This window comes from Notolepis coatsorum (genome assembly GCF_963971535.1).
Source record: "Notolepis coatsorum genome assembly, chromosome: 1".
Lineage (NCBI taxonomy): Eukaryota > Metazoa > Chordata > Actinopteri > Aulopiformes > Paralepididae > Notolepis > Notolepis coatsorum.
Genome location: NC_140165.1, coordinates 154,644,218 through 154,668,251, shown reverse-complemented (window position 1 = coordinate 154,668,251; position 24,034 = coordinate 154,644,218). Strand labels below are relative to the sequence as shown.

The following is a 24,034-nucleotide window of genomic DNA, read 5'->3' as shown; positions in this document are numbered from 1 at the left end:
ACACACCAGCGACAGAGCTCGACGAGACACAGAGCTGGGAAACGTGTATTAGCTCCCCGAGGAACCACTGGGCGGAGAACACAACTCTAGTGAACTGAAGACACAATCTCCTCAACTATTTGTCAGCTTTCCTCCTACTGTTAAAAATAGTTGAGGAAATCAAGACACAGAACACGTCGGTAAGTTTTATGTTGGATAATCACATGTGCTCCTTACAGCAGAACGATAAGATTCAGGTTAAACATCTGCGAAATGCCACTTTTTATTAACACCATACCTTCAGTGTTATTGATGTCTGCAAAGTTTTGGCTCTGGACAATCTTCTCCACAATGTCATCAGCGTCCATGCGGGTATCATCCACCCAAGAAGGTTGACTCTCCACAGAATCCTGCTTCCTCCTGAGAACCAGAAACATGTGACGTGTCAAATGCAATAAATGTAGAGGTCTTTGTCTTATCGACAATGGTACGGAGACATATCATCAACTCACAGATGATGCAGTAGGACTCTGGAAAATTACAGAGTTAGAAAGACAATGAAATATAGCCTTCAGTGTATAGGGCCCACAGAGATAACATCATATTCTAGAGAGGCTGTGTAAGCATTCTAAAACATGAGAAAAAGACAGCCATCTTGGTCAGGAGTAAATTCCAAGCTGGGTAATTGGAATGAATAATACAAAAAAAATAGCATCTTAACTGCATTTTGTCCATGTATATTCCCAAGGAATGAGATATTATAACGTATAACTGTCACTTCAAAGACAAACAAGTTTCTATTTTTTTTTTTTTTTTTTTCTGATTTTTCTCCCATCCCACTGTTAGTCGTTATGCCAATTCCCAACCCCCTTCCTGGTTGTTGCGCACTTTCCCCTACTGTTGGTCCGAGAGGCCGGAGACTGTCACATGCTTTCCTCCGACGCATGTGCAGCCAGCCGGCAGCCAGCCTGGCCGCGCAGATTCTCACTGGGAGAGTGTAACGTGTGGAAGGCCGCACTACCTCTCTCCAGATCCTACCCTCGCTGAGCAGGCGCCCCGACCGAACTGTAGGGGTCGCTGTCCACAACGCCCAGGACCCACCCACGGCTCCCCTCCCCCTAACTCAGCCAAACGAGTTAGTATAGCGATCAGCCCGAGCCAAGGCAATGCTGACTCTCCGGGAGTCGAGACCGCAGCCTCTTGCATTGGTGATGAGCACAATCTCCGCTACGCCACCTGACCGCCCTAAGTTTCTATTTGTTAACACTTTGAGTGCCATGCCCGAGAATATTCGGGTTTACGCCCCGACCGTTGAGTGCCACGCCCGAGAATATTCAGGTTATTTTTTTTATTTTTTTATTAGCGATCTGAAATCATATTGCATCACGCGAGCCTACCGTTGGAGATCCAGGGACCGCCGGCGCTCAGATCTGAAAAAAGCGCCCTCTATCGTCTCCCAGATGGTAAATCACCCTTTTGGAATGGACTCAATGAAAGTGATGGGAGAACGGATTTCTGACTCCACATTTTACTTCTCACTGATGCAGCCGGGGTCTACCAGAGTTCATTCTGGAGCCTCTGAGCCGCGCGGATCATGTGTTCTACTGTATACACGGTTGATCAATACATTTATCGATTTTTTCGAATGGCGATCGGAAATTGGAATAAACCATTTGGATACCATCTGACCTCAGGTAAGGAAGCTATGTTATCAGTGTTAGGATAATCAGACTCGTTTTCACGGAGATATAAGCGTTTCCACTATATGTGATATAGCTGTTTTGACTGTAAAAGCCATGAGGAAATAACAGCAGCGATTATCATGCGCACACATATACTATTGATCATCTAGTGTTTATTTGAAAACGATTCATAAATAGGCAGACAAATGACAACGTTCTGGAATATTCCAGTAAAAGGTGATTATCATAGAATGTGTTGTTTTTCCCCGGAAAACGGGTGATTTTCAAAATGCTATCAAACGGAAATGAAGCGATAAAAATACAATCTGCCTTGCCAATGTTGACTGGAAAATGAGTCTTTGATAAGCGACGGGCAGATTAGACACATAGCCATAATTTAAAACATAGATTAGGCGATATTAACGTTAACATTGGGAGTGGATGGTGGCATCAAGGGGGTAAAAAGGAAAACCCGGCGTGGCACTCAAAGTGTTAAAGAATTTTCCATGCAAAGTCTGGGTCCAAAATTAACTAAAATCAGACAAATCAGACTAAAATCTATTCAGAAATCAGCTAGAATATTTATTTGTGTGAATTTCATTTTCCTTCTGTGTTATCATTACATTTCCTGTCAACAATATGATGTATATATATGCGACAGGGCCTGTAAAGCACTGGGCTTAATGCACTGGAAAGCATTCATGGGAAGTTTGTTGAGGTCTGCACCTGGGGGGTCTGTTGGGAGGCAAGACCGGCCTCGGGGGGCGGATGGGTCTTTCCGAGCGACAGGCCTCCCTCTCGCCCTCTGAGGGGGCATCTACAGTCACACTCAGGCCACCAGATGCGCTGCTTCCTGTGGAGGTGTTCCTGCGATGTGTGAGGTCAGACAGGCCGGAGGAGCACGAGTGCTCTGTGCTGTAACCTGGAGAAGAGCAGAGACACGTGGACCTTAGACACATACCAGGATTTTAAATTCAAATGTCTTCTAACTCTTCATATCACTTCAGATATGATTCTCAAAAACTGTAGGCCACGCCCCCTAGGTGGGGCATGAAGGCACTGCAGAGGGGTCAGCAAGAGTGGACACAGAGATGAACAAAGAAAGAGAAAAAGCCAGTGTCCTAGCCTTTCTACTGAACAATTTCTGTACCTGGTGCCTTAACAAAAGGCATGTTTACCAAATGAAAAACAAGATTCTTGATATTTCTGAATTTATAAGGCATTCCATGCTATCCGTGGCCGTCACTGTATTTAATAAATAATCATGACTTCTGTCACAGTACATACAATAATATTTGCCTCCAGTCCTATGAGCCTTATTCCCATTGGCTAAGAGACTGGTTGCCTATTTTAGCCTACATGAAAAACGCAGTGCTGATGATGGTCTGAGGAATGAAACGTTAACTTTTTTGGTCACTTAATCACCCTTTTTTCACTATGTAAATAAATCATCAGTAGTTTCTGTCAATGTACAGGCTTTTTCTGATTACATTGGACTATTATGCTGGCCTCGCACTTACCTCACTCCTTGGTCATCCTTGAGTTAAGAGTGCAAACCTTTCTATATCATATCAATATTTCAAATTAAAGAGATTCTGAACTGTTGAAATAAGGCATTCAAATACTAGAGGACACAGAATCCAGGTGATATAGGAGACTTGTGGATCTCAAGTGAAATGCAGGACATTCCTCAGGGATTATGTGCTTGACACTGTCCAACTAGAGCAGGGGTGGGCAATTATTTTTCCCAGGGGGCCGAATGAGCAACTGAAAATATGTTGGGGGGCCGGGCCAAAATTCCAAACTCAATTATGCATAATATACATTTTATTTCTATATAAAAAGCAGTAAATGGCATTGTTTTGACCCCTGGTAAGAGTGTATGTTATTATTTGGCAATTAAAATGTGAGGTTAGCTTTCAAAAATATCATTTATTCAAATAGAATTTATTTCCAAAATGATAAACAAAATGTGAAACATTAATAACAAAGGGCATTTTGAGTTTCATATACTATTGAAACAAGGATTTTCTTAGCTTTCTAAAGACATCACATCATCTTATAGCAAAAATAAACAAGACATGTCACTGAACTGTGTAAAGAAAAGTGTCCCAGTTTTGTAGCCTTTTTTACTTTACATGCCTATATTAAACATTTAATGTTTTCAGAACTGTGCAAAAAAAAGAAAATAAAATATCAAGTGTCCCATTTCACTTGTTATATTTCCACATTTTAGTGTTCTTCAGTTCTTTTTTTTTCATTCAGTGTGAGAAATCCAGTCTCTGTTGAGCTTTAACAAGTCCATCAAAGTCAGGTTGCATGTCTGAGGTGGAGATGCGAAGCACAGCTGCCAGATGTTCATCAGTGAGAGAGGATCTGTACCTGGACTTGGTAAACGCCATGACTGAGAATGTCTGTTCACATATGTAGGTGGATCCAAAGAGAACCAACATCTTCTGAGCATGTCTCCTAAGCGTATATTGTGCGTGTGAACGTTGACATGAAAATAAAAAAGTAAAAAAAAAAGTAAAAATAAAAAATATTAAAAAAAAATATTTTTTTTTCTTTTTTTTTTTTTATTATCATGTAATCTTTCGCGGGCCGGTCAGAATCATCCCGCGCGCGGGCCGTACAATGCCCAGGTCTGAACTAGAGAAAGAAGCTCTTACCGGAGATCCTGCTGTGTTGGCTGGCATAGCTGGAGTTACGGGAGTGACCAGACTGGAAGACTTCTCCTGGGATGGACTGGTTCAAGTCCGATTCTTCTGGAAGACCTGGCACCAAAAGAATTAAGAAAAAAGGTTACTTTAACACTTTTTTTTTTTTACAGGGAAATCTAATCTAAATTCTTTTGTAGACCCTACCAGGAACCAATCAATCACCACATGATAATTAGCTGAGGGATTTAATCCCTAATCCTAACATAAACAAATGGGTTACCCCGGCACCAAAACAAAAACTAAAAAAGGAATGGAAAATGTTTTACATTCGCTAGTTGATTGACATTTGTCACAATACAAATTCAAAGACAATAGTAACACCAGACAACAGGCAAACAGTATTTGCAGTATTTTGTGGCTCAAAAGGGTTAGTTTATGTTGTAATGGTCGTAAACACTGGAGTGAAAACAGACGTAGATTCTGAATTACAAAGGGTTAGACATTTTCCAAAAAGCTTGTTTTCCATCTACATATCAACGTTTGTATGTGAATATTCCCCAAATGTACATGGGCAAAACGTTTTTAAATTGAGTTTCCAAGTGACAAATGGTTTTATTAACAGAAAGTACTGTACTTACAGAATTCCAACACGTGGAACACAAGCACTCAGGTCTTTCCTCTACCAGTTCATGAACAAAAAAAAGAAGGCCAACACAATAGAGCACACCTGGGACAGCACTTCATTACTTTCAGCATTGGCAGCCACTTGCCTCACCGATTAGCTGAGTGCCAGTTGATGAGACAAGTGGCTGTCTCCCACAAAGGCCAGTTCACTTTCAATTAAATCAATTTAAAATAAACACAGAAGCTGCAATTCACTTACTAATGGTGGGCCATGCATTCTCAATCATTTCCTGATAAGACATCTTTATAGATAACATTTTGAGGAAATCCACTTCTTGAATTGAACCCATCCTTACTGTATGCAGTCATACCTGAGCTGATGGAGGGTCTAGGCTTGGCTGCTCTGCCCAGAGAAACTCCTGCAGTAGGACCAGGGTCTCCAGTGCCCTCCCCCTTACAGTCCAGCTGCAGGGTGTGCTCTTGGCCTGGGACGGAGATAGACTTAGCTGTACTGGGCGGGCTGCAACAAACAACAAAACAGTTTTACTTTATTGGTCATATGTAGGTTAATGGGGTCAATGGTACAGTAGGCTATACAGTATACAAATGTCATAAGTAAATGTGATAAAGTAATAAGAAAAACGTAATAAGTAAAATATAAAATGTATACTGTACATACGGTATGTGAAAAAGTATGTATATGTAGAGTAACAATTGTGTAAAGTGACAAGTGTGTAGATCAGTAGATTGCACAAATGGAATGGAAGGAAGGAAGGAAGGAATGAAATATGATATACGAGAGAACTATATACATTATGTGAAAAGGGGCATGGAGATGTGAATGGGAAATCACCATTAATAAGGTGCATGAAGATGATCAATTTGAGACACTACTCACGTTTTAAAACACGGATCTCCAGACAGGAGGGTCATCCCGATAGTCACCTTTAAGAAACATACAGTAATAGCTTAGAATTGATCTGGCAAAATAATATGGAAGATGTGACTGACAAACCACAACTTTAACTTCAGCAGCTGTAAGTGGCCCTTTACTATCTGGTCACTTTATAGGCCCAATCCAAAATTTGACAATGGGTTGAGAAGATAACCCCCAAAAATGTAGAAGTCAAATCCTTCAGGAATAAGAATGTATCTGAATACTGTATATACTCTATAATCTATATACTGTACTGTAGACGGTTTCGACTTGACAACGTATACATCCTAAATGGATGGCATTTAATTACCGGCCAGCTATTATTAGCTTAGCAAACACTGCAAGGGGAAATAAAGTTGTGTTCCAAGCCGCTACCCAGCAATGCAATTCCACGAAACCATCTACATGGTGAGAAAGACAGTGCCATACCTTCAGTATGGAGTTGTCCTGCCGCGTGTTCTTGGTGTCGTAACCCTCCAGGAGGCAACAGCGCACAGTGGAGCCAGAGCCAGCGAACTCAGCCATGTTGAGGTCCGTAAAGCCCAACTGTGGGAAAGGAAAACTGAGTAACTCTAGACCTGCTGTTACAGCGGCTCCCAACCCTTTTCTTTCTTCTTTTGGCAGGTGACTACATAATTGAGGTCAGACAATTCTTGTGGCGCTGACATTAAAAGCACATGGTAATTACACAGTTTTAACATCACAGTCTTCTGATGTTTGCTGTATGACAGGGTAATTCCTCAGGGGACAGGATTCAAGCTGTTCTCATGAACTGATCACAACTGTCTACAGACAGCGGCCTATACAGACTAAAAGAAGTTTCTGAAGTCAGCTAGATATCATTACAGTCATTTCAATTAAATTATGAACTTAGCTGTGGATCCCATTTTCACATTTCATATGGAGACTACACAATCATATGGTTAAAATATGACTAATAATTTCACATTCAACCCCACCTCTCTATGCCTGGAAAATAGGAATCATGAACTGTAATCATGACAAATGCTCAATTCTTCTTTTAACCTTTATTTACCCAGGGAAGATTTGCTGAGCACACAACGCTCTCTTTTTCTGCAACACCCTGCTTCTCACTCACACAGTTCCACAAATTCACACCTTGGAACTGCCCGGTCAGTAGTAAATGTATGATAATTTTGCCCTCTGTATGACAATTTTGCCCTCTGTACACCCATTTCTTCTATTGGTTATGACTTGCAATGACTTGAAATCCTAAAAAAATTTAAATAATTTGAAGCCTCTGGGATGATCATTAAACATTTCCCATCTGGCAACACTGTGCCCAGTACAACCACAGTATTCTATTGTTAGCCACTGACTAGCTCCTCCACTGGAGTGGTTTGGGGATCAGTGCCTTTCACTCAGACACACTTCAACAGTAGTTGGTGATAAGACGAGGGAGAGCAACACTCTTTCCCCCCCAACCCACATCTTCCAGCCAATCGGGGGAGCCGACCTAGCATTCTTCCTGTCACAAGCCCGTTCTCTAACCCCCCAGGCCACCGCCACCTTATTGTTACAATCAATGGTCAACTAAGTAGAGGACATGACTCTCATTTCCCTTTCACCTAGTTTCCTTTCCTCCGGGAGTAGACCTTTACAGATGTGTGTGTAGGATTCAAGGAAGCCTACTTCCGAGGAGGAAAGCAGGATATATTTAGCTAAAGGACGTCTAAATACAGAACGTGAGAATACAGAGGAAAAAGGTTCCTGTCGGGCGGCAACCTCAACGGATCAACAAACTTTATCTTCAAGGAGAAGATAAATCTTAGAAGGTCACAATTATCAGAGAGACAGAACAAATAATATCCATATCTTCATCAATCTATTTGGTTAAGGGAGTAGTAATGTTGTTGAGACAGATGTATGTGAAGATGTATGCATAATATTTATAGTTTTTATATATATTTGTGTTTACTTGTAATGACATTAGGATGCGTTTAAGCGTTTCTGTGTTTAGGAACATTCGGGGTGGAGTGACCGGGGGCTCTTACCTTTGTATATGTTTTTCCTCCTTTCAGTTCCTACAGTAAAAACAGGAAGAGACGGATGAATCCAGAGCTCTCAAACTGCTCTACGGTCAGATTACAGAAATGCCAGGAACTCTACTGCTATCATCAGTGTCACTGCGAAACATAACTGACAACTGTACATCCAGGAAAAAGCATGTGACTTGCATTGACACACAGACTGATATTCAGATATCTCAGACTCTTACAACAGTACATTCTGTATCATCCCAATTTATTGTGCCTTTTGCACAAAAACCCTAATACCTCTCGTACTTTTATAAATACCCTAATACCTTTATAAATACTTCTAATACTTACCGGTATATATGTTTTTTTCTACTTGTTTTTAACATTATTCCAGATGTATGTTGATTTTGATTTCTGTCTCCTATGTGAGCAAGCCACCTAGTCAAATTGTGCTTGGTCAATAAACTAAATTCATAGCAGTGGGTCGTTAATACAAGCAGTCAGAGTGGAAGTCTTACCTTTCTAACAGACACCCTGCAGACAGAGGGGTCCAGGACTCCGGTGTTGGGGTTGGCACTCATCTTACACACAAAGCTAAACCTCTTCCTCCATCTGACACAATTATGCCGAACCTCTTCTCTGGAAGAAAAACATCGCAAAATGGTAAGAGTCTTTGTTAAAAAATAAGGTTTAGGGTGTTCATCCCTCTGTGATCATTTACAAAAAAATGAAAATCTTGCCGTGTTCTTCCCCCTGAGGATCAGCCTCTTGTTAACCAATGGTTATAAGAGAACATTTCTCTATTCTGTTCTCACTCGTACCATCATTTGATGTTGAGAAATAGTTTCATACACCAGTGACTTGCACTAGCATTGGTGCTAACAAGATAAACAAAAATACAGTTTTTTTTATGTCCTGTGAACAGGTTTGGTAAGTGATCATTTGGACAGGCTTCTCAAAATGTTGAACCTTCCCTTTAACAGCAGTAGCGATAATGAGTTCAGTTCAACACATTTTTGCAGTTATGTTATCTATGTCTCACAGCCCCATGATCAATTTGTGGAGGGTGAAATCGGATAAGGACTGGAATGCTGGCACGACTGAACAATCGGTCTAAAGGCCTCAGATAACATCACATAAATGTTTTTATCCTTAAGACCTTTTTCCTTAACCCATACAGACAGACACCATCGCTTCCTAGGAAACAGTGAACAATGACCTGCAGGCTTCTAGGAAAACAAGAGTTTGTGTCTTAAATATGCAAGTGGAAAACATCACTATCCATTCATCCTGGAAAACGCCTGGGTACACGTCAGTTGGTGTAAAAACAGAATATTAGTGATTTACTTATTTATTACAACAGAGGCCTCTGTGTTTGTCAGTTTATAAAACTCACAAGAAATATGAACAGAAGTGGAACATTGATTATACGCACTACCCTGCAGAAATGTCTCTGGTACTATATGAGCCATTGATCATATTCACACCCAGGGTGGGAACAGGGTGGACAGGAATCCCATCCTGAGGATCACATAATGAGTAAAATTGCCACCATGTGGGGCGCCCGAGCGATGCACCACGGTACTGCGCTGCAGACCTACGCGGTCGACCCGGGTTCGTCTCCCGATCCCGGACGGATTTGCCGCATGTCCTTCCCCCATATTTTCTCCCGTTCTTCCTCTCCTCTGCTCTCCGTCGGTCATGTCTGACCAGAATAAAGCTGTAAAAATGCTAAAATAAATCTTTAAAAATAAAATGGCCATGTGTGAATATGGTCAATGAGAGGAGTAACATGTCACCAATGCCATAGATGTCAATTTCCATCTCCTACAGGTCAATGGATAGAGTGTAGTACTAACACTGCCAAGGTTAGCAGTTTGATTCCAACAAAGTCTCTCATGCTAAAGGCGTACAGTATGTATTCATAGGACTGTAAGGTGGGATGTTATGTTACATCATCTATTACCATACCTGGTATCTGGGTACTTCACCAACAGAGACCTTGCATGGAATGTTTGTGTAGTTCTCTTTCTTCCAACATGGCTGCCTATAACCATTGGTAACCAGTTTGGAAAGAAATGCCTAATTTCTGTGCCGTGGTAGAGTAGTAAAACATTGAAAGAGCATGATGTTACACAGTGGCCTGTTTACAAGATCCAGTAATAAAGACACCAAATTATTTTTGTTGATGTATTTCTCATAGCAACTGTTGTTCCTTCCAACATGAGTGGACAAAATGGGCATTCTAAACATTCTGTGAAAGGCCTCTATTAAATTAAACATGGTAGCAGGCCAATATCCTATACTGATATCAGTAGTGATCCACATCCAACGGATTAAAAAAGAGAGGTCATTATCACATGGGCAGGATGTGAAAGGGTGGCAAAGAAGCGGCAGTGTTTTGAGCAGTTAGTAGTTCTGTTATGTTAATTGATCCATTATGGTTCTTCTGCAGTGCAAAATAGAAGGTAGGAACACGTTCAGACGTTTGGGCTTCTGTCCCATACCACGCTAGGGAGTGGTGGGTCATCTAGCCACACAAATATTCCTGGAGGCCCATGTAATTGTAGGACTCGTCTACTACTACATTACCATTGCAACACAGACAGTATGCCCTGTGCACATGACCCTTGGGAACATATCAAGTAGAAGGAGTCACATTTCACATGTAAAAAGGCAACTGCTGGAAATGCACACTGATGAGCAGCACTCTATCTTCTATATGTATTGAGACAGTTTGAAGATGTTCCTACATGCTCTCTCCACACATAAAAAGGACCAGAACACACAAAAATGCACCCTCACTCTGTGTATGAACTCGTGGTGCAAACTAGTGGCAGCTGCTAACACTCAAACCCCCAGCTATTCACTTAAAACTATGTTCTTTACACCTTGCTTTTTCCTCTCTTTCTTTTTTCAATTTCCTACTTTCTCCAGTTCTCTGTAAAAAAATCAAGTTATCTTGTAATAAAACCTAGTACGGTAGTCAAAGTAATGCTAGAAACTGTTAGATTTAGCATAGTCGGCATGAAGATAACTACACAAAACGTCATATTTTCAATAGTGTTTTGCATGTATTCTTTTAAGACGTAGTGTTGAGTTTAGATTCTAACATTCAATCATTTAAAAATTTATGTTTGTTGTTTATTGTGGAGCCCCCATTAGCTGACTCACAAGCAACTGGGCTAGTCTTCCTGTGGTTCTTGTGAAATATTGAATACAAAGCAAGTCAAAGATAAAACATATATACAATTTAAATTACCAATTACAGCAATAGATGACGAAAAATGAATAGCATCCAGAGTATTTCAGTCTGCACGAGAAAAACGAATTGACAAAATGCTTCACCTTTAGAATTAGAATTAGAATCTTCAAAATCTACATTTCCTCTTCATGTAGTTTTATTCCAGTAGTATATTGTGGGAATACATTTACCTGGTATGTAGGCTTAACCTTGTGGCATTTCTCTACCTCCTATTGAATTACTCAGTGATGATGACCTTGACCTTCTTGTATAATATGTACTTAGTATTTCTGGATGTGTGGGAAGCATGTCTTCCAGCCTTAAGTCTCAACGTCTCGCCTTCATAAGGTGGATTTTATCAAATGAAAAACAAAATTGCCCATATTGAAGTGTTTGGATGTGGATGTTCTGCATTCTCTCGTACTTCAATATCAACACAAATTAAATGTAGAGTTCAACCCCAACACAGAGTTTTTTTTTTTTTTTTTTTTTTTTTATATATATATATATTATCTTTTTCCCCTTCCTTTTTCCGATTTTTCTCCAATCCCACTGTTAGTCGTTATGCCAATTCCCAACCCCCTTCCTGGTTGTTGCGCACTTTCCCCTACTGTTGGTCCGAGAGGCCGGAGACTGTCACATGCTTTCCTCCGACGCATGTGCAGCCAGCCGGCAGCCAGCCTGGCCGCGCAGATTCTCACCGGGAGAGTGTAACGTGTGGAAGGTTGCACTACCTCTCTCCAGATCCTACCCTTGCTGAGCAGGCGACCCGACCGAACTGTAGGGGTCGCTGTCCACAACGCCCAGGACCCACCCACGGCTCCCCTCCCCCTAACTCAGCCAAACGAGTTAGTATAGCGATCAGCCCAAGCCAAGGCAATGCCGACTCTCAGGGAGTCGAGACACACACAGCGTTTTTATCAGGAGTTCCATGCTATTCATGGCCTCCTTCAGTCCCATCACAAGTAGTGTTCCTCACTCACATTCCACAGTCCAGCTGGCTTTATTCAGCCACCATGGCAACCTCTCACGCCTCGAAATCCCTGGCAACAACACAGTCAGGAACGCAGCCGAAAGTTAGACCACCACTTAAGAGCGGGAGGAGGAGGAGGAGGAGGAGGAGGAGGTGTGGTGAAACATTTAACAACAACCCCTTTGTAGAGGTATCACAAGAACACAGCGGTGAGGCTGCTGGTGAATTCTTAGCTGCACCAGGGCAACGTGTGAGTAAGGAAACCTACACAGGAGATTGATTTGATTCCATAAAGCAGTGGTTCTCACACTTTTTCATGTCAAGGACCCCTAAATTTATACGTAATAGGCCAGGCACCCCCATATCAGATTTTATAAATGATTTACTAGAGAATTCCATACCCGTCTGTATGTATGGTGATAATAGGGGGAAGAGGGAATAGTCATTATTATACATTATTTCATGGTGCTAACATCTAGTGAAGGAACTATTAGTGAAATTAAAATGACCCAGTTTTCTGGGGACCCCCTGGATGCCCCTCTCCTGGACCCCACTTTGAGAACAACTACCATAAAGACCCCAAACTGCTGGGGCCTTACACAAAGAGCTCACATAATCTAATTAATCTCCAGGCCTACATGAACAACGTTAATTACATGACATGAAGTGTGTAGTGCCCCCATTGGCATGCATGTTGTGAGGGAAATATTATCTATGTCCATCTGTGTTAAATCTCTGTACAGCTTGACTAGTTAATATGCTCAACTAGCTACAGCCCAGACACTAGGCTACAGTCTGACAGTGTCTCTTTAACAACGACCAAGGTTAGGAGATGGCATTTGGCCTATTTCCTCAGTTCTAGTGAGAGACATAACCCCGCCATAGAGCCAATCTTTGTTATGATTCTCTCACTAGGGCAATTATTTGTTTACCTTTCTTGTCATATCTGGTATCGGTGTACATCATGTAAATTCTGTATTTAATGTACGTCTGACCAAGACCTCTTGGTCACTTTCTGGTCAGATGCTTTGTGTGTACAAATGTTGTCTCGGATTATAAAACTGATCACTTTTTCTATGGTTATGGCCCAGAAATAAACTATGTTGTATATCTTTTAGGGCTGGGACTTTATCGCATTAATTTCTATTAATTAACTACAGAAAGAATTAAAAGTTCAAAGAATTGATGCATTTAATCGCATGATGATTTTTCTTTATTGTGTAAGAATGTTACCTTTCAAATGAGACCAGACTCATGCATGTGCTATGAGTATAAAGTATAATAAATCACAAATAACTTTTTTTCTTAGTCTAGTTTGTTCATAAAATAAATTTAAATAAGAGAAATTGAGATCAAGAGTTTTTTTTTCCCAATGGTCAACTGTTCTGGAATGTAGTCTTGAAAGTACTGCGTTTTACTTTTACCTTGAAAGTGCTTGAGTTTATAAAAAGGTCCTTTGCGCTATATATATATATTATTCCTAAAATTGCTGCACTTTGTTAAAAATTGCATTGATCTGTTGGTCTGTGTAGTAGCTAATACAGGATGTTGCTGCTTAAACGTATGTATATTCATTGATTCACTCATTTGAATTGAAATTTTTAACTTTTCGCATCAAATATTGATATGCGATTAACATGTGATAAATTTTTATTAATTAACTATAAAGTCTCGAATTAATTCGATTAACATTTTTAATCGAGTCCCACCACTAATATTTGTATATATACAAATTGGCTCAGTCTTAATTTCTACAGCTTACGGTTTGGCTCATTTGAATATTCCACAACAGAATGGCGACGAGATGGGCCTTGTTATTCCACAACAGAATGGCGAGTTGATGGGATACCAAGGCTTGATCACCAGTGGGCTAAAGATGTTGGTGATTGCATTAGAGCAGGGGTAGGCAACCCTAGGCACGCGGGGGCATTTTCATAGGCACAGGGGGCAGCATTAAAAAAAATAATAATAATATATATATATATATATATATATATTATAATTTTTTATTTATTTTTTGCTTTGAAATATTATAGTGAAATATTTTGCACTGTTGTCGCATTTATCTTGTTGAAATCCTCCCACAGGTTATTTTTTACTACCACATATTTAATTGAGACCCTTTATTTGTTTATTATTTCAATTTAGCTGGAAATACATTGCTACATCATTCAGTAACATTTGCAGAGCCTTATAACAAAAACATTATTACGGTCACCATTGTGACCAGACCAGTGGGATTAATCAACAAATTTTATTATTTATTTTTCTATTTCATTGAACATTGCACATGTTAAAAGCAATTTTTTTTACTCAAAATGTGAGTATTACCAAGTCAACATGTGTTCTTAAAACAATGACAATAAACATAGTTTTATTAGGTTGAAATAATGTGGTTGTGTACTTATTTTTCTGTTAACTTATTATGGATTGAAAACTGAAAACCTTAATGCACAGTAACTGAACTCAATATTTTTAAGTTCTGGTAACTTATTATTATTTATTTTTTTACAGTGTAGTCTTGCGATCAATCAAAACGTATTCCACGATATACCTCACATTCTCCTGGTGTTCTCCATTAGGCCTGTAGGTGGAGCTATGACAGCACACGTACAGTACACACACCGATGGTGTGTGATGTGTCCAAAAATGAATGGGCAAATGTGAGTGAAATGGTCGCACTGTATGCAGCTGTTTGTCTGCATTGCATCCCCCCCCCCCCCCCCAACTCAGATTTAGGGTTGATACAACCATCATAATAATATTGTTAATAATAACAATAACAATAATGATGTAATAATGTAAAAATTATCATTAAAAAGACCTGATTATGAGAAAAAAATATTAGTTACAACTATATTTCAAACAGGCACTCCATGTCAAAGAGGTTGCTGACCACTGCGTTAGAGCATTCCACAACAATGTGTACCATGGAACACAAGGCCCTTCTTTTTTTCTTATTTTTTTTTCTTTTCAAGGAATTAGTAGAAGAGCTGTCCAAGCAATGATGAAAGACAATTCTCTATAGGGATGGTACCTTAAAAAATCAGCATGGTCCCAAAACCCAAAAAGAGAAACTATACAAGCACAGTGAAGAAGAACACTGTGAAAAACTACAAAAACAAACTGACGTTTTCCACCACTGAGTCAAGAGGGCAGACTAAGTAATTTCATTATGGAACATAACAGCTCACAGAGAAACACTGCTATATCAACAGCAGTAACATGCAGTGTCCTGTATGATGACTCACCGTGTCAGCTATGCACCAGCATGAGGCCCTTATCTACCATCCTGTCTCAGTGGCTCCTTAGGCCATGTTCACAGCAGAAACACAAACAGCAGCCTGCCCGTATCACCGTGTCAGAGAGGCTACGAGGGGCCAGATAAACAGCCAGGGCGCAGAGTGCTGAGGAAGCAGTCGGGCCTCGCCAGCGGCCGTGACATCGAGCCACGTCTTACTTTTGTGCGTTTGGGTCTGTGATGAAACTGGGCTCCAGGGTTGTTCCGTGTTTATGTTACTGCTCTAATCAAGAACAGCAGCACTCAAAGAGATACTACAGTATTTGTGGAGCCAAACTATACATCTGAATAACCTGCAGTAAACTATATGTAGGGTGGGAGAACAGTGGATACTAGGAGGGATGCACCCCTAGGCCGATACCAGGCTTTAAGTATCATTAACAGAGAATTTCCCCAATACTAAAAGCCATATAGAACACACCAAGAGATCAAAACAAAGCAACTTGATTTTCAGCTTTTTTTTTATCACATAGAAGCAGGTTCGTTAGATCTCTCTAAGAAGTGGACATTATTATCTCAATATTTTTGTCCAATTCCCCCAAACTAATGGCGACAGTATATACCAACTGTGGAAACTAACTCCAGCAGGTTTGTAATCACAAATTACATAATTTGCTGAGAATGTGAAGCTCTGCATTCAGTCACAGGCGCGTGCCCCAGCTCTCTAGCCCAACTAGTTGGATTCTCCACATACTGCCTCCCAATGTGTGATTGTCAATCAACTGGTGTGTGGAGCCACTCCGTATTCGACTGCCTTTCTATTTCAGATGGCAAGTCCATTAATTTTCAGTATACTGCTGCCATAAGTCTGTACTGTTCCATAGGAGCAATGGAAGGGAACTCTATCAGTACTAATCAGTATCAGCACTAAAAACAGTAGTAATGGTGGATACCATTTTGAACAGATGAGATCACTCATCTCATTACATTGACCAGTACTCCACTTTAACACTCATCTCATTACCTTGACCAGTACACCACTTTAACACTCATCTCATTACCTTGACCAGTACTCCACTTTAACACTCATCTCATTACCTTGACCAGTACACCACTTTAACACTCATCTCATTACCTTGACCAGTACTCCACTTTAACACTCATCTCATTACCTTGACCAGTACACCACTTTAACACTCATCTCATTACATTGACCAGTACACCACTTTAACACTCATCTCATTACCTTGACCAGTACACCACTTTAACACTCATCTCATTACCTTGACCAGTACACCACTTTAACACTCATCTCATTACCTTGACCAGTACACCACTTTAACACTCATCTCCATTACCTTGACCAGTACTCCACTTTAACACTCATCTCCATTACCTTGACCAGTACTCCACTTTAACACTCATCTCATTACCTTGACCAGTACTCCACTTTAACACTCATCTCATTACCTTGACCAGTACTCCACTTTAACACTCATCTCATTACCTTGACCAGTACACCACTTTAACACTCATCTCATTACCTTGACCAGTACACCACTTTAACACTCATCTCCATTACCTTGACCAGTACACCACTTTAACACTCATCTCCATTACCTTGACCAGTACTCCACTTTAACACTCATCTCATTACCTTGACCAGTACTCCACTTTAACACTCATCTCATTACCTTGACCAGTACTCCACTTTAACACTCATCTCCATTACCTTGACCAGTACTCCACTTTAACACTCATCTCATTACATTGACCAGTACTCCACTTTAACACTCATCTCCATTACCTTGACGTACTCCACTTTAACACTCATCTCATTACCTTGACCAGTACACCACTTTAACACTCATCTCCATTACCTTGACCAGTACACCACTTTAACACTCATCTCCATTACCTTGACCAGTACACCACTTTAACACTCATCTCCATTACCTTGACCAGTACACCACTTTAACACTCATCTCATTACCTTGACCAGTACACCACTTTAACACTCATCTCCATTACCTTGACCAGTACACCACTTTAACACTCATCTCCATTACCTTGACCAGTACTCCACTTTAACACTCATCTCATTACCTTGACCAGTACTCCACTTTAACACTCATCTCATTACCTTGACCAGTACTCCACTTTAACACTCATCTCCATTACCTTGACCAGTACTCCACTTTAACACTCATCTCATTACATTGACCAGTACTCCACTTTAACACTCATCTCCATTACCTTGACCAGTACACCACTTTATCACTCATCTCATTACATTGACCAGTACTCCACTTTAACACTCATCTCATTACCTTGACCAGTACACCACTTTAACACTCATCTCCATTACCTTGACCAGTACACCACTTTAACACTCATCTCCATTACCTTGACCAGTACACCACTTTAACACTCATCTCATTACCTTGACCAGTACACCACTTTAACACTCATCTCATTACCTTGACCAGTACACCACTTTAACACTCATCTCATTACATTGACCAGTACACCACTTTAACACTCATCTCCATTACATTGACCAGTACACCACTTTAACACTCATCTCCATTACCTTGACCAGTACTCCACTTTAACACTCATCTCATTACCTTGACCAGTACACCACTTTAACACTCATCTCATTACCTTGACCAGTACACCACTTTAACACTCATCTCATTACCTTGACCAGTGCACCACTTTAACACTCATCTCCATTACCTTGACCAGTACACCACTTTAACACTCATCTCATTACCTTGACCAGTACACCACTTTAACACTCATCTCCATTACCTTGACCAGTACTCCACTTTAACACTCATCTCATTACCTTGACCAGTACACCACTTTAACACTCATCTCCATTACCTTGACCAGTACTCCACTTTAACACTCATCTCATTACCTTGACCAGTACTCCACTTTAACACTCATCTCATTACCTTGACCAGTACACCACTTTAACACTCATCTCCATTACCTTGACCAGTACACCACTTTAACACTCATCTCCATTACCTTGACCAGTACACCACTTTAACACTCATCTCATTACCTTGAACAGTACACCACTTTAACACTCATCTCATTACATTGACCAGTACTCCACTTTAACACTCATCTCCATTACCTTGACCAGTACTCCACTTTAACACTCATCTCATTACCTTGACCAGTACTCCACTTTAACACTCATCTCCATTACCTTGACCAGTACTCCACTTTAACACTCATCTCCATTACCTTGACCAGTACACCACTTTAACACTCATCTCCATTACCTTGACCAGTACACCACTTTAACACTCATCTCCATTACCTTGACCAGTACACCACTTTAACACTCATCTCATTACATTGACCAGTACACCACTTTAACACTCATCTCATTACCTTGACCAGTACACCACTTTAACACTCATCTCCATTACCTTGACCAGTACTCCACTTTAACACTCATCTCCATTACCTTGACCAGTACTCCACTTTAACACTCATCTCCATTACCTGGTCAAAGACTGGAGGAGTCAGGAGTGGTCAAACCAAACCTCCCAAAATGAAAAAGGACTGGAAAAGTGGGAGTGAAAACAGGAAACAGCTGTGGAGAGGCTGCCGGTCCCGGCTACGTCCACAGTGTCTCTGCCAAGCCTCTCATTCTACTCACAAAATCCATTCCCCTCTCGAGTCTTTTCATTTCCACTCAGTGTTAAGTATGATAATCCCTTCCATACGTATTCCAAAGAATGACTCTCGTGACCAGACTCTCTGTGGCCTGTAGACGCTTCAAAGTGACAACAGTAACATTCTAAAAGAACCCAGGTTAATCTCCTGTTGCAATGTTTGCTAATGCAATAGTTGACAGGGAAATGCATTTGGGTCCAAAAAACCTGTTCCCTAGCAACAGAATTCCAGTGAAAGTGTCTATGACCAAGGCCAAATCTGATCCAGAACAGGAAATGGATACAATCATGCCCTGCAGCGGTTCTGCCACATCAAACAGCCAACTCCACTCAGTCTCTCTTGAAGCTAGTTAAATCAGACTAAAAAATAAAACTGATCATTTATGTGGCCGATAATGCCTGGACACATGCAGGGAGTACAAATAACTTTTCCCTTTGTTAAAACCCTATGGGGAGAGGAACATACATATTATAATTCGGCACAGGCGGGAGGGGGCATATTTTTGTATCAGTGAAATCTGGCTGGACAGAAGGTCCAAAAATGTGGCGGAAAGCTATTCAGGGCGTGGAGAGACTAAGCAAGTGTTCAACGCAGTCACATTTACACCATGTGATCCAGTCTCCACTTACACACAAGACGACTAGCCAATAGTGTTGGGTGTTCCCATGCTGTGGGGACTGAAGCATGGTCCGCCGGGTGAACTCCATGTTAATTCTCAACTATTTCAGACAACACACACAACAAGGCAAGGCATGGTCTGATTAAAACAAAGGGGTGTTTTGTTCTCCGCTACACTCTCCAGGACTATGACATAACACTGATCTCTGTCCACCACGCCAAGGGACCTCTCTCCATCGCTCTTGTGTTTCTGAGAGGGGCCCCTTGTTTTGCATGATCCCAGAGATAGACAGACATAAACGATAACCCGGATAGGATGAGCTGTTATGTAACCATCAGAGAGGGACCTGGAACTTGCAGCACTTCACAGCGTCCCCCGAACACCACAATCCTGCATCATCATCACTCACAGAGGGGTGGGCGGGAAATGGGAGTCAGCGTTGTTTTTTAAGTTTCCAGTGTATTTCATAAGAGAACCATAAGCTGGCGAATGGTCATCGTGATTAGGGTTATCGTGATGTGCCAGTCTGTTTGCTTGTGCTTTCAAAAGGCAGCTATGTGCAGCTATCTGGGACATGGGTTTGTATGAGTGCAGGGAGGTTGACCACGTCATTCGTTCTCCTCCACGAGAGGGATAAAGGAAACCTCTCCTTTTAGTACAGACCCAAAGGGACGGTTTGCTCGCGTAGGCGTCTGTTTATCACCAAATCAGACCCTGCCAGGGTGGAGAGTAATTGTGTAACTTTTACTCAGGCACTGCACACAAGTAGTGTTGAGGTGCTTGTACTTTACTTGAGCATTACCATTTAATTTTGAAACATGTAGCGTATTTGAAAGGAAATACAGGACGTTTTACTCCACTGCATTTATCTGAAGAGTGCAACCAGTTACTAGTTACTTTGAAGAAAAAGGTTCTGCATATTGAAACATGATAATGGTTGTGAAAATGATGGCACTTCTGAAGTTCAAGCCTGCCTAAAGAGTAAGTAATCATATTATCCAGTGCAATTGCACCACCAACCATATTAACATAACCTGTAGTGGTCAACACGTTGCGGATTGAACACTCCCAAGCATTGTACTACAATAATAACATATAGAATGAGTACTTTTGATACTTGATGTACAATCAATCAATGTCAAATAAAGAAAGGAAATAACTTGTATACGTCTTGCAAAACTGGTGCCCTGTGCCACTGATACTACACAAGAGTATAAGAGCAAATGGGGTTTATTCTAAAAAATCTAGGACAAACGGGGTGTGACAAAGTCTCTGATAATAACCTGGGATTGAGGTCGTTCAGGGACAGAGCACAGTTCCTCCTTGTTCTGAAACTAACTTTCAACCGGAGGTCAGTGTGTATATCACACACCCTGGGAACACTGATAGCTCCAGGAGGAGCATCCTCTTTTCTTCTACACAGCATCCTCCTCGATGAGACTCACCCAGATCACATAGCTGGCTTCCAGAATCAGACAAACTATATTGATCTGAAGAACATAGTGACCAGCCTACAATAAATTACAGCCCAGCCTATATTGAGGTTAGTAGGTTGTAGTAGTTGTCTGTGGTGTGTGTGTGTGGTGTGTGTGTGAGACCTTATTTGGGCATTGAAGAGTGAAAGTGAGGAGAGGGTGAGAGAAGGAGAGATAGCTGCACTTAACATTGTGCTTTAAGAACAAGTCATTGAGAAGAAGACTAGACTGGGTGGAGGTGCACTGCCAGATGCGTGAGGTGAACAATCATTGCCTGGTAAAACTACTGTGCCAGGGAGCTACATAATGGGACAAAAGCTGTTCCTGTATTGAGGTTGGGAGGGAGAGAGGAGAGAGAGTGCGTGTGTGCGTGCGTGTGACATGAATGAGAAGTTGAGGAACACAGACAACAGCTGAAGGCTTCAGGCCAACTTCACCATGTCTTGGTGACCCATTAACCAGACCGTCTCATTTTTACTTAATTTAGGCTAATTAGAAATTGTGGATTAACAGCACTGATATATGTTATCAGATTGAAGCCATGTATTAATTGCAATCAAAAAGGTGTTTTAGTATGGTTGTCAAGATAGCTCATTCATGACATACAACATCAGACTGTTGTACAAGATGTACAAGTTACAAGTGTATTGTGTGTGTGTGTGTGTGTGTGTGTGTGTGTGTGTGTGTGTGTGTGTGTGTGTTTTATGTGCCAACACCACAAAACACCACACCACAAAACCGCTCTCAAAGAGCACCTACGGGAGGCTGCAATTCGAAACTGGCCCCGTAAATGTCTGAACCTCCCTTCCACCCCCCCCCCCTAATGTGTTCCCTCCCCCTCGTATGTATATATTTACTGTTAGGATCTGTTTAACAGTACTGTATATTTGCATATCTTGTATGTCACAAATGTCATGATTAGATTAGATGATTAGATTAGATTATTATATCTGTATGTTGTGTATGTCAAAAATGTCATTATGAATTGAAAATGGGGGACCCTGATGTAAACAAGACGAAAGTGTTTCTCTGGTCTGCATCCCCTTAACAATTGTGTGTATTGAGCAGAGCTGTACTGTACTGTAGTCTGTACCCGTTCTGCAATCTGTTAAAGTTTTCAATCAAACAATCAAACTCTTCCTAATGCAATAGACTACTCACAATTCTGTACAAATTTAACCATGATGTGTGATCAAACAAGAAACAACAACAGCTTAACTTAATTACAAATGCATAGGGAGATATACTGCAAATGATAGCCGCTGTTAATTGTGTGATGGTATACCTTGAGGAAGTTGCGATGAAGTCTCCATCCATTAATCGCAATTTGCAGAATAAAACTCCGTTGACAAAAGGAACTGCAGTCAACTCTTCCAACGTGAAATTAGTCTGAAACTTGAATTTCTTCTTTTTCACGAAAAAGGCCATTACCGCAGCGGTAAATCAAATAATATATCTGGCAGTGGATAAACCTGATGGGAAAAAAACTGTGAACAAAAAGAGAATCTCCCTCTACTGCATATCTTCAGCTGAACTCCTCCTCAGAACTGATCAGCAGACAGACCTGTAAACAAATTAAACGTTGTCGTTTCTAAAGGAATGGTTTATATAAAGTAAAATATATCACTTCATATGTTAAGAAAACCTATGCCTACCTGGAAACGCGGCGTAACATGACTCATTATTACTTTGGACAAAGTTACCAGCAGCAGGGTAAACCATAAAGTCGAGGGAGCGGTTCAACTAATGACAGTACACGACTGCGCCTCGTAGTTCTCTCGCAGAAAGCTGAAAGGAGCAATAGGACCACATTGGTTGCCTTCTGCTACAAAACAATATAGCCCTCCCCGCCATTAAAGGTACATGTAGAGCGAGCGACCCCGCGTGGCCGTGTGTAGCATAATGCAGTGGGACAAAAATGCAGCCATCTTATCTGGGTCTGATTGATTGATTGATTGATTGATTGAAAATTGTATTAACAGATTGCAGAATGGGTACAATACAGTACGGCTCAATACACACAATTGTTAAGGGGGTGCAGACCAGAGAAAGACTTTCGTCTTGTTTACATCAGGGTCCCCCATTTTCAATTCATAATGAATTTAATTTCATCTCCTTAATTAACTAGTGTTTTTAATCAGCAATAGAAAGATTGATTGAGTGAGATAAACGTTCTAAATGCACTACGTGATTGTTCAGACAAAGGCCATGTCCAGACGAAAACGATTTCTGTTGTTCAGCTGTAAAGGAATGTGAATCTGCCATTCGAAACTGGCCCCTACAAATGTCCTAACCTAGTTGTACAGTAAATGACCAAGTAAGGCTTTGTCAATATTCCAATGTACAGTGTAAAATGTGTGTGTGTCCCCTACCCAACCAATGTACAGCCCTCACCCAACCCCACCCCACCCAACCAACCTCCTCCAATGTACAGTTTCTACGCCAAATGTATATACACTCCTTTTCTGGACACTTTTGTATCACAAACAGTACTGTATTTGCAAATCTGATATGTCATAAATGTATAGATGTAGCAGTACTGTCTATCTGTATGTCATGTATGTCATATATGTTATGATGAATTGAAAATGGGGGACCCTGATGTAAACAAGACGAAAGTCTTTCTCTGGTCTGCATCCCCTTAACAATTGTATGTATTGAGCTGTACTGTACTGTACCCATTCTGCAATCTGTTAATAAACTTTTCAATCAATCAATCAATCAATCATTCACTACCCACTTTTAAAACCACTCTCAAGGAGCACCTACGGGAGACTGCAATTCGAAACTGGCCCCTGTAAATGTCCTAACTCAGGGGGGCAACCCGCGGCTCCGGAGCCAATCAGCTTCGGCTCCCTGGCCCAAAAATAATTATAATAATAAAATAAAATAAAT

General features: G+C 40.9%; 1 protein-coding gene across 1 annotated transcript in view; it reads right to left on the bottom strand.

The window, feature by feature from the left end:
* Positions 1-22,917, bottom strand: part of eeig1a (estrogen-induced osteoclastogenesis regulator 1a) — a 37,079-nt gene extending 14,162 nt beyond the window's left edge. Inside the window, exons 1-10 of the mRNA XM_084318241.1 lie at positions 22,795-22,917; positions 22,425-22,703; positions 8,401-8,521; positions 7,898-7,927; positions 6,312-6,428; positions 5,844-5,890; positions 5,317-5,465; positions 4,331-4,435; positions 2,388-2,583; positions 278-399 (exon numbers count right to left, since the gene is read on the bottom strand). Coding sequence (XP_084174367.1) covers positions 278-399; positions 2,388-2,583; positions 4,331-4,435; positions 5,317-5,465; positions 5,844-5,890; positions 6,312-6,428; positions 7,898-7,927; positions 8,401-8,521; positions 22,425-22,567 — 1,030 coding nt within the window. The 5' untranslated portion in view covers positions 22,568-22,703; positions 22,795-22,917. The remainder of the gene's footprint in view (positions 1-277; positions 400-2,387; positions 2,584-4,330; positions 4,436-5,316; positions 5,466-5,843; positions 5,891-6,311; positions 6,429-7,897; positions 7,928-8,400; positions 8,522-22,424; positions 22,704-22,794) is intronic.
* Between the last annotated feature and the right edge of the window lie 1,117 nt (positions 22,918-24,034).